The following is a 15,960-nucleotide window of genomic DNA, read 5'->3' on the forward strand; positions in this document are numbered from 1 at the left end:
ACTTTTCTGGCTAATTTTCTGTGTCACCATTTGTACAAAGAATATAAACTAATCACCATTAACTAAGCTGCGTTTTCAGTAACTTCCGAAGAAATTGGAATAAAATAATACTGGAACGTGTAACTACTCAAATGTGTAATACTGTTACACTGTTTTTACTCTGAAGAAGAAAATTGTAATATTGGATTAATCTACCAAGTTTAAATGCTCTAGGACTCTTCGATCGATTATTTAGGTCTGGATTTTAAAGGACGGCCAATTTTAAAAAACCCGGTTGTAGTATGCACCGTATGTTAACAGAGTTCTTCACAATATATCTCCAATATAAATAAAATTTATTACATAATTAATTAAATCATATATCCACTCCCCATATGACTTCATGACGTAGTGCTTAATTAGCTAAACACAGGGACAAATTTACGTTTATCCTTTACATGATTATTTTCAACATGTTTCGATCTAAGGAAACATTTACATTTAAACGTTAGTTGCCATGTATATATGGCAGCTAATGTGATGTATAGACCCATTGATAGGCAACTACTTGGTAAACACATTCCCGCGGAAGCCAACTCGCGCAACAATAGGACATCGTTGCTAGGCAGCTTGGGAGCAGAGGAATTTAACTGAGTCTACTCTTCAGAATTGGCAGTTGCGGAATAATGAGAAGAAGAGAATTAGTCTGTGAAAAGAAGACTTCATGTGTGACTTGAAGGAGCAACAAGACTTTTATAAATCCGTTTCCAATACACGGCTAGTGAAGACTGAGAATCCTAGTGCCTCTGTAACAGTGAACTGTAAATTGTGCAGCCACTCAAGAATTTCCCAGCATTTTATGGAACCCGAAGGTTCATTACCGTGTTTACAAGAACCCTCCATTGGTCCCTATCCTGAGCCAGATCAATCCAATCCATACCATCCCATCCTATCTCTCTAAGATCCATTTTAATATTGTCCACCCACCTACGCCTTGGTTTTCCCAGTGGTCTCTTTCCTTCTGGCTTTCCCACCAATATCCTATATGCATTTCTATTCTCCCCATTCATGCTACATGCCCTGACCACCTCATCCTCACTGACTTGATCATTCTAATTATACTTGGAGACGAGTACATGTTATGAAGCTCCTTGTTATGAAATTTTCTCCAGCCTCCCGTCATTCATCTCTCTTTGGTCCAAATATTTTCCTCAGCACCCTGTTCTCAAACACCCTCAGTCTATGTTCCTCCCTTAATGTCATATACCAAGATTCACTCCCATACAGGACCAAAGGCAAAATCATAATTTTGTACAGTATATTCTAATTTTTATGTTTTTGGACAGCAGATGAGAAGACCAAAGGTTCTGGACTGAATGGTAGCAAGTATTACCCATGTTAAATCTCCTCTTGATTTCCTTCTCAATCAGGGTTTGATTTGTTACAGTCGTTCCCAAATATATGAACTGTGACACATTTTCAAAAAAACATCTGTTTCCTATCTTTATGTCAGGATTTTGCCCTGCATTTTGCTGGTGGGGTAGCAACATATACTTAGTTTTCTCTGTGTTACTTCTACACCAACCTCCTAACTTGCGTCAATAAAGTTTGTGTGTTTTCTTTATGGTATTTATATTATCATCCAGTAGATTCACATCTTCGACATAGCCCAACAGCTGATATGTCCCATTTAATTTCAGTCCCACCTGGTTTTCCTGGAGCTTCCTAATGACAAATTCTAAAGCAAAATTGGAAAGCAGTGGCGATAAAGCTGGAGGGCCACACCTTGTTGGCTGTCCATGACTGATTTTTCAATATATTCCCAGCTACCCTCCTGAACCTGGAGGGCGTCTCCCCTATCCACAACCTGAGGACATGCCATACCGTGGTGACAAAGAACCCATCTAACATGGGCAATTATCATATTACTTTTGATATATTATTAAATTCAGTGTCGGTTTTATTAACAAATGTGCACATAAAATTCTTTAGGTTCATCATACTACTGCAATTAATAAGTGAAAAATTATGTTCTATGTAGCTTTCAAGAGTGGAAAAAAGTTCCAAAGTTGAGTACAAATATTTTTCATGCAAATAAACTTTTCATTCTGGTTCACCCAGTGTCACCTTCTCTAAACACCAATGAATACGTCTTCTATGTATGATGTAATTTAGAGTGGTCCAGCGCATTTCAGTAAGGGGATGTTGTACTAATGTGGATAAACATACTTTACAGGCACTGCTGAGAAAATTTAATTTGATATGAGTGAGATGATATAAGTAAACTCATTTCAAAAAACGGAGTAAGGACCTCTTCCAGTACAAGAGATCGGGATGGTAATATGATTCATTGCTGTGAACTCTGGATGCGAGGGGGCTTAGTACCACAGAAAAATACGATAGGTAAATCAGATGGTAGTTAACCTTCTTACCGACTTAGCTCTCAATGATGGCTGCAGAAATTTGTGAGCAATATCCTGAAGGCGGAAAGTAGAGGGCAGAGTCGGCGCCTGGCATAATATTGACCTAAACATATTTGTTGTTATTTTGTGTGTCTAAGGGAAGAGTCGGAATGAATATGGAAGAAGGTTCCAAAGTGTTTTGAAGTATTCAAGTTCGTTCAAGTTGTCGGTATCAGTGATGTGAACTTCTTTTGTAGACCTGCGGACAGTGTAGGGGTATAACGGTAGATGTTTAATAAATCGATTTAAAATGGAAGGACGGGATACAAATGAGCACCTTCTAGCCTTGAAAGGTTATGTATTCATCATGCAGATTAACACAAGAATGATGTACATCTCACAAGAGTGACAGTATTATACGTATGATGTATGAAGTAACAGAATTCCAAAAAGCATAGTACATCCATAATATTGAATGGGACCTCATAAAACTCATTTACAATGAATTGTACACAAATATTATAAAAATTAACAAAATCTAAAGTGTTAATTCATGTCCTGTGGACCTAGTTTTATTGTAGAAAGAGGAGATTAATCTTCTTCAGGTTCGAATTTAAGATGCAAGTTGCCATATAAGTATATCTTGTTCATTGCTTATGTTAACTACATATTGCTAAAGTCCAGACAAGACCATCATCAGTTGGATCTCTCATTAAAAGAAAAGTTTACAAACCACATGTATATAACAAGGATTAAAATATCTGGGACGCAAATCTCCCCTGAAGTTAGAAGTGATATTTTGTTAAAGTACAGTGATATATGGTATGGTTATGACGATTTCTATATCTGTTGGTTATTTAAACCATGTAAGGATTTTATGGAATGTGAATAAATGAATGAATGGCATTGGCGTTAGTTATATTGTTTTGTATGTGTGGCACTCTTACACTTGCTTTCTCTGGGTGTCTGTAAACATAAGATAGTAATTATTTTTTTTAACTTTACGATCATAATATGCTGTGTTTCTTATTAACAAAATAATGTAAGTTTTCAAAATATTAGTGGATAATGTGAAGTTCTGTGGCTTTATCGTGGCCCCTAGTGGGTGAAATATTGAGCTGTTAGGGACTGGTGGTGTGTAGGTTTGTATGTGATGTGTGCGTGCGTGCACGTGAGAGAGAGAAAGGGGGAAGATGGAGAGAGATCATGGGTATATTGTATCAGCGTTAGGGTTAAAGCCGTGTCAAAGAGATGCAGGTAGTGCAGTTGGAATTTATGGGCCATGTGCTGCTATGGCCATTTCTTAAAGTCAAACAGTTCTAAAGCCGTAACTGGTAGGACATGTTCCTTAAAGCATATTTTACGCTAATAACATTCATATCTTTCAATTTTGCTAAACATTCTCACAAACATGACTGTTGTGATTGAATCATCATTCTATATTCATATTATTGGTTGCGGAGGAAATACTGCTACCAAGATTTAGTTAGTCTCAAGTTTAATTCATTGTTTTTCTGTTTCCTTACTTACATCAGTAATGATGCTGCCTGAGCTAACAGGCAAAAAAAACAAGACCTAGCTAATTGATGGTAGCCAAAAATATACTGAAGGTAGCTGATGATCTCTAGTTATCTCTAGTTTTCTCAGTTCTGTCAGTGTTTAAGAGTATGGATATAAATACAATGGAAGTTTCATGATTGTAGAAACAGTTTTTATGTCAATACATATTTCAGTTATCATGAGAAATGTCATGTAAGATTTGTCTGTTTCTGTTTTAGTGATGCGTCTGACAAGACCAACTTTGTGTAGTCCTGCTATTGTTACCAGTGATTCTAAAGATCTCCCTGGAAATCTTTTAAACAATGACCTCAAGAATGATATCACATCGGTCCCTGGGATAGAAACTTTGGCTGCAGGGCAATTTCTGTTACTGCCACAGAGTTTTGGGTAATTATTTGTAGTGTTAACAGGTTGCAGTGTGATGTTAACACATCTTACATAGTATCTTGAAATAGAATTGTGCTTCTGACTGGTTTAATTCAACTTCTATCAGATATCACTTGCATTATTTTGTTGTGAGTTTTCAGAATGAATGATGTCGTTCTGAAAAGGTCAGCTGTAGTGCTTTGTCAGCCATTGTTGTTTTGGGTGACAGTTTTTCTTGCCATGTTTTAATTAAAGTTTTTAATGCACCACAATAAATTTTGTAGTTTATTTTATGGAACTGTCATATGTCGAATGCATAGTGTTGAATGATACGATGATCTTATGAACATGGTAATGAACCTTCGGGTTCTATGAAATGCTGGGAAGTTCTTGAGTAGCTGCACAATTGACAGGTTCTCAAGAAGGCCTCAGCTCCATTAGTGAACAGACCCACAGAAATTTTTCTCCAGCTCTGTCTTATTCGATTTCATTATGGAACACACCAAAGCCTGCTGTCAGACTCCATCCAGTGCTTGTTGATATCATTTTGCAACTTCATAACCAGTAACCCTAAGATTCATTTTAATATGGATCTTTCATTCATTCGTTCATTTACAGTTTACAAGTATTGGTGGACTTCATTACCTTATGTCCTCTGTATCGCCTTTTAGTTGATACAGTGGTCCAGTTATCAGACGCCAGGCTTGGGAATTCCCTTTCATATCCGAAGGGAGAGTCTTGTTGCAACATTTCAACTATTTTTTGAAGTGATTTCAGTTGCGAGAGGATGTCATTTAACTGCCTTTGTTTATGGAAACAACATACGTAGTCCACAGCACTGTTTATATCTGTATTTAGTGAAAGTAGTTGGGAACGATCAGACAGCACACACATCTATCTATCATGATATTAATAGGATATCCCAAGCCACATCTTTTCATAAAATTTTCTGTATGAATATACTCTAACCATTTCCTCTTTCACCTGAGGCTGCTGTAAACATCTCAGTCTCTGTGCTTTTAATTATGGTAACAATGGTAGAAAATGATTTGGTTGCAATGTGTCTCCTAAAATGCTTTGTTGTTGAAATGAAAGTTGCCAAATTTATATTGTGGCTAGTGTGTAGATCCTCCCTGTTACAAATGAGAGTGAATCTCATTAGTTATCACAGTTATTGTGTTGCATTAGGTATTGTTTGTCTTGCCATTTAGTCTACCAAAACTGCAGCTGTTCGCACATTGCCAATAACTTAGATGCTTACCTCAGTAATTGCCTTCTGTGACAGAAAAATGGATGTACAAACAATATTTTAGCTCTCTTTATGGCAGAAAGTCATCATTAAAAGAATTTAAATTAAGAGCACTGTCTTCTTGAATGTGACACCTTGTAGTCTGGTAGAGGTTCACTGGTGGTCCAGAGGAATATAGTGTCTTCGTAAGGTCTAAAAGTTTGTGATAATGGTACAGTAGTACAAATATTATGTTTTTGGGCATTATCCATCTCCTGTATTTATCTAAAACACTGTCCTGTTTATTTTTCAAAGATGGAGACAGAATCCAGTCTGGGAAATGTTGGGTTTTGAAAACTAAACAGGACAGTGTTTTTAGATAATGACTTGACAATGACTAATGTCCAAAAACATAATATTTGTACTGTCTTCATCTTCAACATTGAATAGTAAGCCAAGCATATGTTGTGCTCTGCTAGGAATCTACTCTGTGCAATGGCCACAGATTTGAAAAGTCTGCCTGCTTCTTGCTCTTTGGCTTTGGAGTTAGAGGCAGTACATTGTTTTGAAATACTGGTGAACTGCTGTCAGCCTGCATGTTCGCTGCATATCACAGCTGTGTGACTCAATTCAATGCAGTTTCAAGTAGAATCTGTGTGTTCACTTTATTTACTAAAACTGTGTTTCAGAAATATCTACCTCGGTGAAACATTCTCAAGCTACATATGTGTGCACAATTATAGCAGTCAAGTTGCAAAGCATGTATCTGTTAAGGTAAGTGAAACATTTCTTTCAAGTAAGAAACACTTTCACACACCTGGATATATATTGTATTGTCAGATCTGAAACTGTTGTGATGGGTAAAGATGATAAAATAATTTCAGGCTGTCAGCCATGTCAGTTGCTTAAAAAATTACCGACACCATCTCTGTATCATGTTTATTGTATTCTTTTCAAAAAGCAGCAGTTGAACTCTACATGAGATATTCTAGAAGTGCTTGGTTTGAATCCTGAGTGACACCTGCTATCTTGACCTAGATTTTGTGTCGTTTTCTGCCGTAGTGTTTATATTCTGTTGCACATTATTCATTGTAATAGAACATTAAAACATACTTCTTTAAGAAGAAAGCTGTCTTCTTGGATGTGGCACCATGTAGAAATTGTGTTAAACTGACGTTTCAGAGGAACGTATCGCCTCCATCTTCAGGGTAGAAGACAAGAAGAAATCCGTGAGTGAACCAGCTAGAGCAGGTGCAACAGACTGAGCCCAGTCGAGTAAACACAGCTGTATAAGAGAAGGAGAGAAGGAGTGTGGCCGCATAAGGAAATAGTAGAGAGGGGGAGGGGAAGGGCCTAGTGGAATGGCCAGCAGGTAGTGGGCCAGAGCTGGTATAGAGTGTGTTAGGGAGATAGAAGGGAAAGTTAAATGGAGGGCATTAACTCTGTAGCTCGGGAGCTGCGATGGACCTTAGTGGCCTATAGGGTCTGCCGTATTCTACCGTGAAGATGGAGGTGATACATTCCTCCGAAACGTCGGTTAACACAATTTCTACATGGCACCACATCCCCCAAGATGGCTTTCTTCCTAGTCACCACCGTGAAAACCTCAAATCTTACATACTTTAAGTTTGCCGATCAGTATGAGTGAAGTGATTGTTCACAAAAAAACCCTTTACAAATCCTAGTACCACTGTAGTGTAAACGTGATAATGGTAGATGTTTTAAATAATAATAATATGCACACATTATATTAAAAAATTTAAAATACTGCAGTTTGAAAAATACATTGTCGAAGGTTGAATTTGATGACCTTGGAAACATAACTACATGTATGATGAATATTTTGTAACAGACCACTGGAAGAGACATTGTATTAGCTTTAATATGAACATAAAATGAGCTCTGTGTCTCAATTAGGGCAGAAGTTATGCCATTTTTTCTAACAACTTGTGTCCAAAAAAGACTAGTTTTTTTTTGGCACCTTTTGGTGTCTTTTTTTCAGAATTCTAGTGGCCATAAAGCAGTAAAGTTTAGCAGGAATACTAATCACCACTGGGACTACAGCCTCACAGAAAATTGTCAAGTCCTGAAGGGGTTGGGTTGGAAATGTCTTTTTTCTATTGAGTTCATGTTAAATGAGGCATCCATTTTCTGTAGAAACCACATGGAGACTGAGGTACTAGTCATATTACATGATGTATTTTTTCTGTCCTCTGTTACAGAAGTCAATGTCCTGTACTTTCAGTCATCAGTTGCTCTCTTCCACGTTGTTTGTTTTAAATCTGGGACTTCCAGATAGTGCCCCATCTTTTTCCAGCACCAAAACAATGTTTGTGAGGCTGAAACTGATTATATTATGGCAGGATGTGTAAGATCTAGAAACTCTGGAATGAGAACAGTCAAGGTTATGATACAGCCAATGGTCAGCCAGCCAATCTATCTTGGTGTCAAGCACCAATCTGGGGCCCAAGACCAGTTTTTTATTACTGCCAGATAGTTGCAGGTTTGTTGATGTGGGGCGCCCTCTCTGATGAGAGCACAGGTGTTTTCTTCTACAATTGCTGCTGGTCCTTGCCAGCGCAGTCACTCTTGGGTCCAGTCCTGTGGGGCTCATGACCATATTTTACTGTCTCAGATTTGAGACTCCCCCAACCTGGAGGGCCAGGTCCCTGTATTTATATCCCACAGGAACAAGGTGGCCCAATTGTAGCCCCAGTACTGGATTCCCTTTTATTTTTTGGCAGGCTGATCTGCAGACTAGTTCCCAGCGCATTCCATTATCAGGCCATCAGATGGAAAGTGTTGCTGCTGAGCTTCATCCTCAGGACATACTTGATGACATCATCCATCATGAAGTTAGGGAAGTTGGCACTCACATGTGAGTTTTTGTTACTTGGTTCCAAAAGTTGAGTTTGATGTCCTGGTGTTGTAATCAGTAAAACATTCCAGGAAACCAATTTGAAATATTCGCATTGATGCTTCTCTCAGGGTTACATCATGTCAAGGGGTCAAGTCTAGCTTTGTGTATATATGTAAGAATCAATTTTCTCAGTTATCAAATATACATAGGGTCAGTGATTTTTAGGCAGATAGAAATACATACAACTGAGCCATTGGTACCTGTGCCTAGTCCTTCCGAGGTTGAAATTGCTATAGCAAAGTTTATAAAGTATAAATTGACAGGTACTGATAAAATTTCATCAGAACTGATTCAAGTAGGAGGTGAAACATGTTCTGAGATCCTTAAACTCATTAATTCTGTTTGGAATAAGAAGTATAAATCATCAGGTATTCATCAGATTCCAGCAGAACTGATTCTAGCAGGAGGTGAAAGATTCCATTCTGAGATCCATAAATTAATCAGGTCTGTTTGGAATAAGGAAAAATTGCCTGAGGAGTGTAAGGAGTCTATAGTTGTACCAATTCACAAAAAGGGCAATAAAACTGACTGTAGTAATTATTGAGGCACATCGTTATTATAAACATCGTACAGAATTTCATCCAACACTTTTCTCTCAAGGTGAAGCCCATACATAGATGAAATAATTAGGGATCATCAGTGTGGGTTTTGACATAACAGATCAACTACTTTTCAAATTTTTTGCATTTGTCCAGATACTACAGAAAAAAAAATGGAAGTTCAGTGAGATGGTACATCAGCTATTCATAAACTTCAAGAAAGGCTATGATTCAGTTAGGAGGGAAATATTGTACAATAATTTCATTGAATTGGGGGTACTGATGGAACTAGTTAGGCTTATTAAAATTCGTTCAGATGAAACCTGTACTAAAGTCTGCATAGGTAAACATTTGTCTGATACCCAGGTTTCATTGTGCAGAATTTATTTATAATTTTGTGCAAATGGATAAAACTTCCATTATTGTCTTATAGGAGAAGCTTAACTACATTGCACTTGGTGTAGGAAGCAGAAACTAAAAATTCAAATTTGCATGAGTAGCAGCATTTAAAGCAAGAGCTCCTAAGATCTATAGTCTCTTCTAAACAATGGATATACCATATGAATAATTGTTATTTCTGCAGAATCTGTTATAGTGAATACTGTAATTATCTTCATTCTAAAAATTATTATATAATAATGTTAACATAAATTAATTTAATTGCAGTTAATCTGTCTTCTGTTTTCAGTCTTGTATGTGAAGTGAATTACATGTCACCAACACAGGGTCAACTGACATTTCGCAAATTCTTTAAGTTCCAAGTTCTCAAACCATTGGATGTAAAATGGAAGTTTTACAATGCTGAGGTAATATAAGAATTTCTTAATTTTAATGCATGACTAATATTAAAAGCACAAATTCTGTGTTTCTGTGCAGTAGGGAAGCTAAAATGTAACATTTACACTGTTACTTCTACAGAGGGTGCTGATGCCACAGCACGTGAACACAGGCACACTCCCTTGCGCTGCAGTCCTTTTGAAAATTTATAAAGTAATGGTTTTATATGTATATTATTCAGAGAAGGTTTTTACTGCCTATACTTCATGCAGAAATATGACAGCAGTTTGTGTTGTTTACTTTTACACGGGTTGTGCACAGAATTCCACAGATGTGCCTGCTTATTGAATGTGGAGTAGAACTGAGAATGGTGGTGAACATGTCAAGTCTCAGTGTAAATATAAATATATCAACAAGTATATTTTGGTAGTTGGCTAGTAAGGTTTGTTAAGTGGCCAGTGTGCTTAACCCTTTGATGATGGGGATTTATATGGCCAATGAATCTAGTGGTAGACTTCATTGCTAGGGTATTTAAATTTTGTGTAAACATTATTAAAAAGTAAACAAGATCTAAAAGTTTGTGATGATGGTACATTAGTACAAATGTTATGTTTTTGGACATTATCCATCGTCTTGTCTTTATCTAAAAACCGTCCTTTTATTTTTCAAAACACAGTGTTTTTGAGATGCTTTTATTGCATTAGTAAAATAATTAAGACATACCAGATTAAAGAACTGTCATGTCCTCTCAAGCACTGCTACCATTGGAATCATTTTTCATCAGTTTATAACATATTTCTGATTGCTTTGTTGCTAATATCAAGCCACTGTTTGAGGTCTGGCTATTATGTACAAATTCTTTGGCACCTGCCTGGCCATAACAATATGCATTGCTGTTGCTAGCCCCAGTGTGTAGTTGCTTAGTTATGACAGCTAATCTAAAGAGGGATAATTGCCGGTTCTTCAAGCACTGACACTAAGAAAATGTTGTGAATATTATTATGAGACATCTAATAGAGTGCCAGTAAAATACAGATCTGCATGTCATATTTAAATTTTATTGATGAATTATATTTATTTCTTTTGTTTCATCTTTTTAAACTGCATGTTTCTTGCTGATGTCAACATTGCATTCCAAGGACGTCATTGTAAGTTGTTTAGTAAGTTTTTTGCTAGCAGATTAGTAGCTAAAATCGCCTCTTGAAACTCTTGCATATTTCTTGCAGTATAGAAGTCATCAAATCTTTGCCAAAAATGTATTTAAATTGTTAAAACAACATGTTAGGTGTTACATGACAAGATGTTTAATCCCAGTCATGTTGAATTAAATTTAGAAATTAAATGTCTTCATTTGGTTCTGTGTTTCCATGGTGATTTATAATTTTCACTGATTAAGGACACAGAAATTATGATATGTAATAGATGGCAGGAGAATGCATTTTAACTAATATTCTAAAATCGTAAATAGCAGAATTCTAATTAAGAAACTTGTTCTTAACATGGAAAGGGATAAAGAAATAATTTGTTTCTTGCCGAATTGTAGTGCTTGCAGGAATTTAAATTCTAATTCTAGTTCATTGGTAAAGCTGTGGGTAGAGCACAGGTTTCTTAATGTTACAGATTTTGGAAAAGAGTTTCAAGGGTTCCTCATAAAGTTGACTTGGTTCTTCCTGGTCCATCACACTAGCAACAGTATAAAATGACTCACAACACCATCCAGTGTGATTGATTAATAAAAGTTGTATTTCAAATGTTTATTGCGTCCTTCTGAAGATGGTCAATCCGACCAAAACATGTTAAGGGAAATGAAAAATTGAAATACAACTTTTATTAATCAATCACATTGGATGGTGTTGTGAGCCATTTTATACTGTTCCTAATATAATTTGCAATTCTAATTAATGTTTTAAATAAAGCTTTCTCAATTATTATAGCATACAACTGCTTATATACAATTTGTAACAGACTGCTTTTTACTATAGTTTATGCATGTTATGAATACTAGTAATGCCATATTATTATATTCTTAATGTGGTCTGGATTCATTTTGGACTGTTATGTAATACATGTTTTGTCTTTGCTCATTGTATAGTCAGATGAAGTGTACTTGGAAGCCCAAGTTCAGAACATAACAACAAGCCCCATCTGTTTGGAGAAAGTTTCTTTGGAATCTTCTCATCTGTTTAATGGTAAGAATTATATGTCAGTGAAGTATTACAGTTGACTCCAGTTCTGTTATTTGCTTAATCATTTAAGCCTGAATTAAATGATGATATATGAATACAAAACTTTGGGAATGTTTCAGCCCTTTAATTTCTCAATTGCATGAATGTTTGGAATGGCCTATATCTTCCTGTTTTGCAGATGTGGGAACATGAGAGACAGACATCATAAGTTGTGGTAACTGAGGAGGGTAGGATAGAAGTCATGTACATTGGTTATATGGATGCAGTGGGGGATAAGAGGAACAAAAATGGGGGGGGGGGAAGCAGAGAACAGAATGAAGGTCTCATGGTAGTGTACATGGACCTCCATGGCCCAGTGGAGAATCCTCTGAGGGAAGGTTCCTATGATCTTTCAGGGAGCAGATTTATCGCTTGGTTTCTCTTTATCCCTGAAGACAGTGGTGATATGCTCCTCGTAAATTTTTGTTGACTTTCTCCAGAGATTACACTGCAGTAAAAGAACAAAGTTAAAGTGTGATCGAGAACTGCATCTTTTGAAGGTCACATGTACTGTAGCTGTGCACTTCATTCCAGTAACTGCATTGAACACAACAATGGATGAAGAATCTGTCTTTGGGCATGTCAATGTGCTACAGCCTCAGGCCAGTCGTCAGTTTCTCTACTGTCTTGCTCCTCAGGCTAGCCTTACCTCAGACCTACGGCTTCTCACTGGTGCTACTAATATCGGAAAACTGGACATTGTGTGGCGATCGAATCTTGGTGAGAGAGGACGCCTGCAGACAAGCCAGTTGCAGAGAATGGTATGTTGGTATAATGTCTGTCTGTTTTAAGAACCATCTGTGATTAAGAGAACTGGAAAATATATCCATTCTTTGTCCATATCATGGAAAATAATCTGTATATTTCTAGTACTGCATGAAATCCTTCCATTTATGAATTGAATCATTTTCTGCATGTCCAACTAACAACACATGCAGCCACAAAAGAAGGACACACCACAAGACACAGTATACACAAAATATAGGAAGAATGACTCCCATAGCGGAAGATTGATATAATACGCGAGTTTGAAATACGATGTATAAGATGATAAATCTTAACAAATCTTATTATAGTACATGACGAATATACATTTTAAATCATTTTATAAACGACACATGATCGCGAGCAGTGCAATAGTTTAACGTAAATAACACACCTGAGGATGGCACAGTGATGCCGAAATATGTAGTGAAGTGACAAGTGAGATTGTGTGCACTAGAAGATGGTCAATACATACACATTCATTCATTTCCTTTATTTTCCATATATCCATACAGGCAAAAATCCTAGGATGTGGAAATAGTCCCTTTGACGCGAATCAGTGCAACAGAATGCTAAAATACAACATTATGTCCAACTAAACTTTCTGCTTTCTGTGGATATTATAACTGTAAAAGAAGTCTCTAAAATTACATTGTTGTACTAATATAATTCTTTATCTGTTATGGTGCATGACATAGCAGCTTTCTGCAGAGCTATAACTTCTGACTTTTATAAAGTAATTAACTTATCACAAGTCTTCAAATTTGGCATGGTGTGAAAGTCCATTTCCTCTCGTTTTGGTAGCCAGTAGGAGGGGTACACAAGCAGAACACTGTCTTGCTGCCAAGAGAATAGGCAAGCATACTCATACATTCATAGTTTCTTCTGCAGTTGTTTACTGTCATGGTGCTGAACTGCAGAGGTAACTTTATGTGACTGCACAGATGCCATACCAGTCCAGATCCATTCAGACTTGTTCAGAAGATTGTAACTGCTGTTCTTAGGGTTCAGTCAAACAGAAATTTAGGACAAGTTAGAACTCTGATGGCTTCTAGTAATGAGCTTATTTGTTCATTTTGTAAAGGTGCATTTTATATTTTTTTCTTTTCACATAACTCACCTTTAACCTACGTGGAATGGATATTAGGTGTATTCATTGTGCTTCATTATTAACCCTTCCGCGACGGATAGTATTTAAATCATTTCCTACCGCCAAACCGACGGGGTATTTAATTATTAAACAGAAAAATGCACTTATCCATGAAAAATTTAGTAACTCTCGCAAAAATTGGTATATTGAGATAAAATTTTCACAGAAATATTCATAAAGAAACGAAGAACAAAACTATATATATATTTTTCAATATAATTATGATAAATAATATTTTTTTACTCACTCGAACTGCTAAAAGTTGAGTTTGGTGTGGTAATCCTGAAAACACTGGTCAATACATAGCCCAACATCACAATCACTGCACCAGTACACGGTTTNTGGATCATGGCAGAAAAAATAGCTGGTCTTTTCTTAATCACATATATAACATCCCTGTTGATTGTAATACTGGGAATCAGATTTTTGGTGAGATGAAACACTTCAGTCCATATCAAGCTTGCATATACTCGGTGGTTTTTTTCTCCACTACCACAAGGTCTTAACCATAGCATATTAAACCTGCAATCTGAACCTCTTCTTCCCTACTACACATAACTGGTCTATTGCAGATTTTAATGACAGACCTCTCTCCTGTGGTTCAAGCCTGCAGATAAAACCGCTGATGTGCCGCAAATGTAAGGGCATTCATAACTGAGGTTTGGGGGTTTGGTTATAATATTTGATTTGTTGTCCAGTTTGAAACAGACTATTCTGTAGGATAAGGTATATGACGAATATCCAGTATAGGTTGTAAATCTTTAAAAATGTTTGAGAAACTGTGGAATAATGTATGGTGTGACAACATATTTTTGTGTCTTGTTAGTATGTGTGATTTCTTCTTGTATCTGAAGAGCCTGGGCACAATGTTCTGAGAATTCTTTTCATTAAACTTGTTATGTGTGACATAGAAGTGAGTGAAAACGCTTGTTTCTCTAAAATACAAAGGGATTCTTCATATAAGTTGTTGCTCTTTTGTGTTTAATTTACCTGTGTTCATATCAGTACTGTAGTTTTGTGCCCAAATGCACATGTCACACACAGAATATTGTTGTTTCCAGTTCACACAATAACTTAGTATTCATATGAAGCATATGAAAGGCAGTTGTTGGAATTAATAATTGTTTGTTTTCTAGTTGAAGTGAAGTCATTGATCAATTTGATTATTTGTTTCAGGCCCCAGATTATGGAGATATTAGACTTTCTATTCAAGAACTTCCCAACATTATACATTTGGAAGAAGCCTTCACATTCACATGCAGGATAATAAATGCATGGTAAAGCTCTCGTACTTGCATGTTAGCACATATCTAGATCTTTGGAACACCATAACTGATTTAATAATACTTGTATGATCTCATCATGTGTGGAAGTGGACTGATCGTAAAATTAAGAACTTAGTGACTTGATTATTGCAGAGGAAACATTCTGCAAAGTCCTTCTCGAAGAATTAACTCACCTGACTGTTTTACTGTCAGCCCGTTAGCCAGAACTTCAGCCCTCAAGTGCTGAGACAGTAGAGTGCAGAGTCACAGCTAATATTCTGCACATTATAAACATCAATGTGCATTTCCTTAAGTGTGGGAATTGTACAGAAGTACTGATGATTACGGTCGATGATCAAACTATTTCTTTTCTGCTCTTAAACAAGCTTGAAGTCTGCTGAAAATGTGTGTTTGACACTAGTTTCAGTTTGCTGGCCACAATAGATACAGCTGTTTCACAGATGTTGTGCTTAAGCTCATCCAGTGTAGGAAGATTATTTGAATATGCTTCGTTTTTCTGGGTATCCCCACAAATAAAAATCATGGATTTGAGCCTGGTGACCTTGCAGGCCATTATCTGCAACTTATCAGTCTGTCTTCATACACCTTGTTTAAGACATTAATGGAATAAATAGCAGTGTGAGCTGTAGCAAAGTCTTGCAGAAAACAACCATGTGTGTTTTCTTGTTCTATAATGCCCTCCAACAAAGGATGAAGAATGTTACTGACATCCTGCTCTGAATTCATAGTGTGCTAAAAAATAAATACCTTGCTGTAAGGGCAC

General features: G+C 36.6%; 1 protein-coding gene across 5 annotated transcripts in view; it reads left to right on the forward strand.

The window, feature by feature from the left end:
* The window catches only part of LOC111871792 (trafficking protein particle complex subunit 13), a 74,023-nt gene that overhangs the window by 53,495 nt on the left and 4,568 nt on the right, over window positions 1–15,960 (forward strand). For 2 of the 5 annotated variants that reach the window (XM_023865132.2, XM_023865136.2), the window contains exons 1-9: window positions 2,520–2,734; window positions 4,160–4,328; window positions 6,225–6,309; window positions 8,280–8,413; window positions 9,683–9,800; window positions 10,911–10,919; window positions 11,864–11,960; window positions 12,531–12,757; window positions 15,088–15,188. In XM_023865132.2, the coding sequence (XP_023720900.1) occupies window positions 2,692–2,734; window positions 4,160–4,328; window positions 6,225–6,309; window positions 8,280–8,413; window positions 9,683–9,800; window positions 10,911–10,919; window positions 11,864–11,960; window positions 12,531–12,757; window positions 15,088–15,188 (983 nt within the window). In that variant the 5' untranslated portion in view covers window positions 2,520–2,691. Of the gene's footprint in view, window positions 1–2,519; window positions 2,735–2,920; window positions 2,987–4,159; window positions 4,329–6,224; window positions 6,310–8,279; window positions 8,414–9,682; window positions 9,801–10,910; window positions 10,920–11,863; window positions 11,961–12,530; window positions 12,758–15,087; window positions 15,189–15,960 lie in introns of those variants that run through there. The other 3 variants (XM_023865135.2, XM_023865134.2, XM_023865133.2) reach the window with 3 other exon arrangements.

This window comes from Cryptotermes secundus, unplaced genomic scaffold, assembly GCF_002891405.2.
Source record: "Cryptotermes secundus unplaced genomic scaffold, Csec_1.0 scaffold873, whole genome shotgun sequence".
In the NCBI taxonomy this organism is placed as follows: domain Eukaryota; kingdom Metazoa; phylum Arthropoda; class Insecta; order Blattodea; family Kalotermitidae; genus Cryptotermes; species Cryptotermes secundus.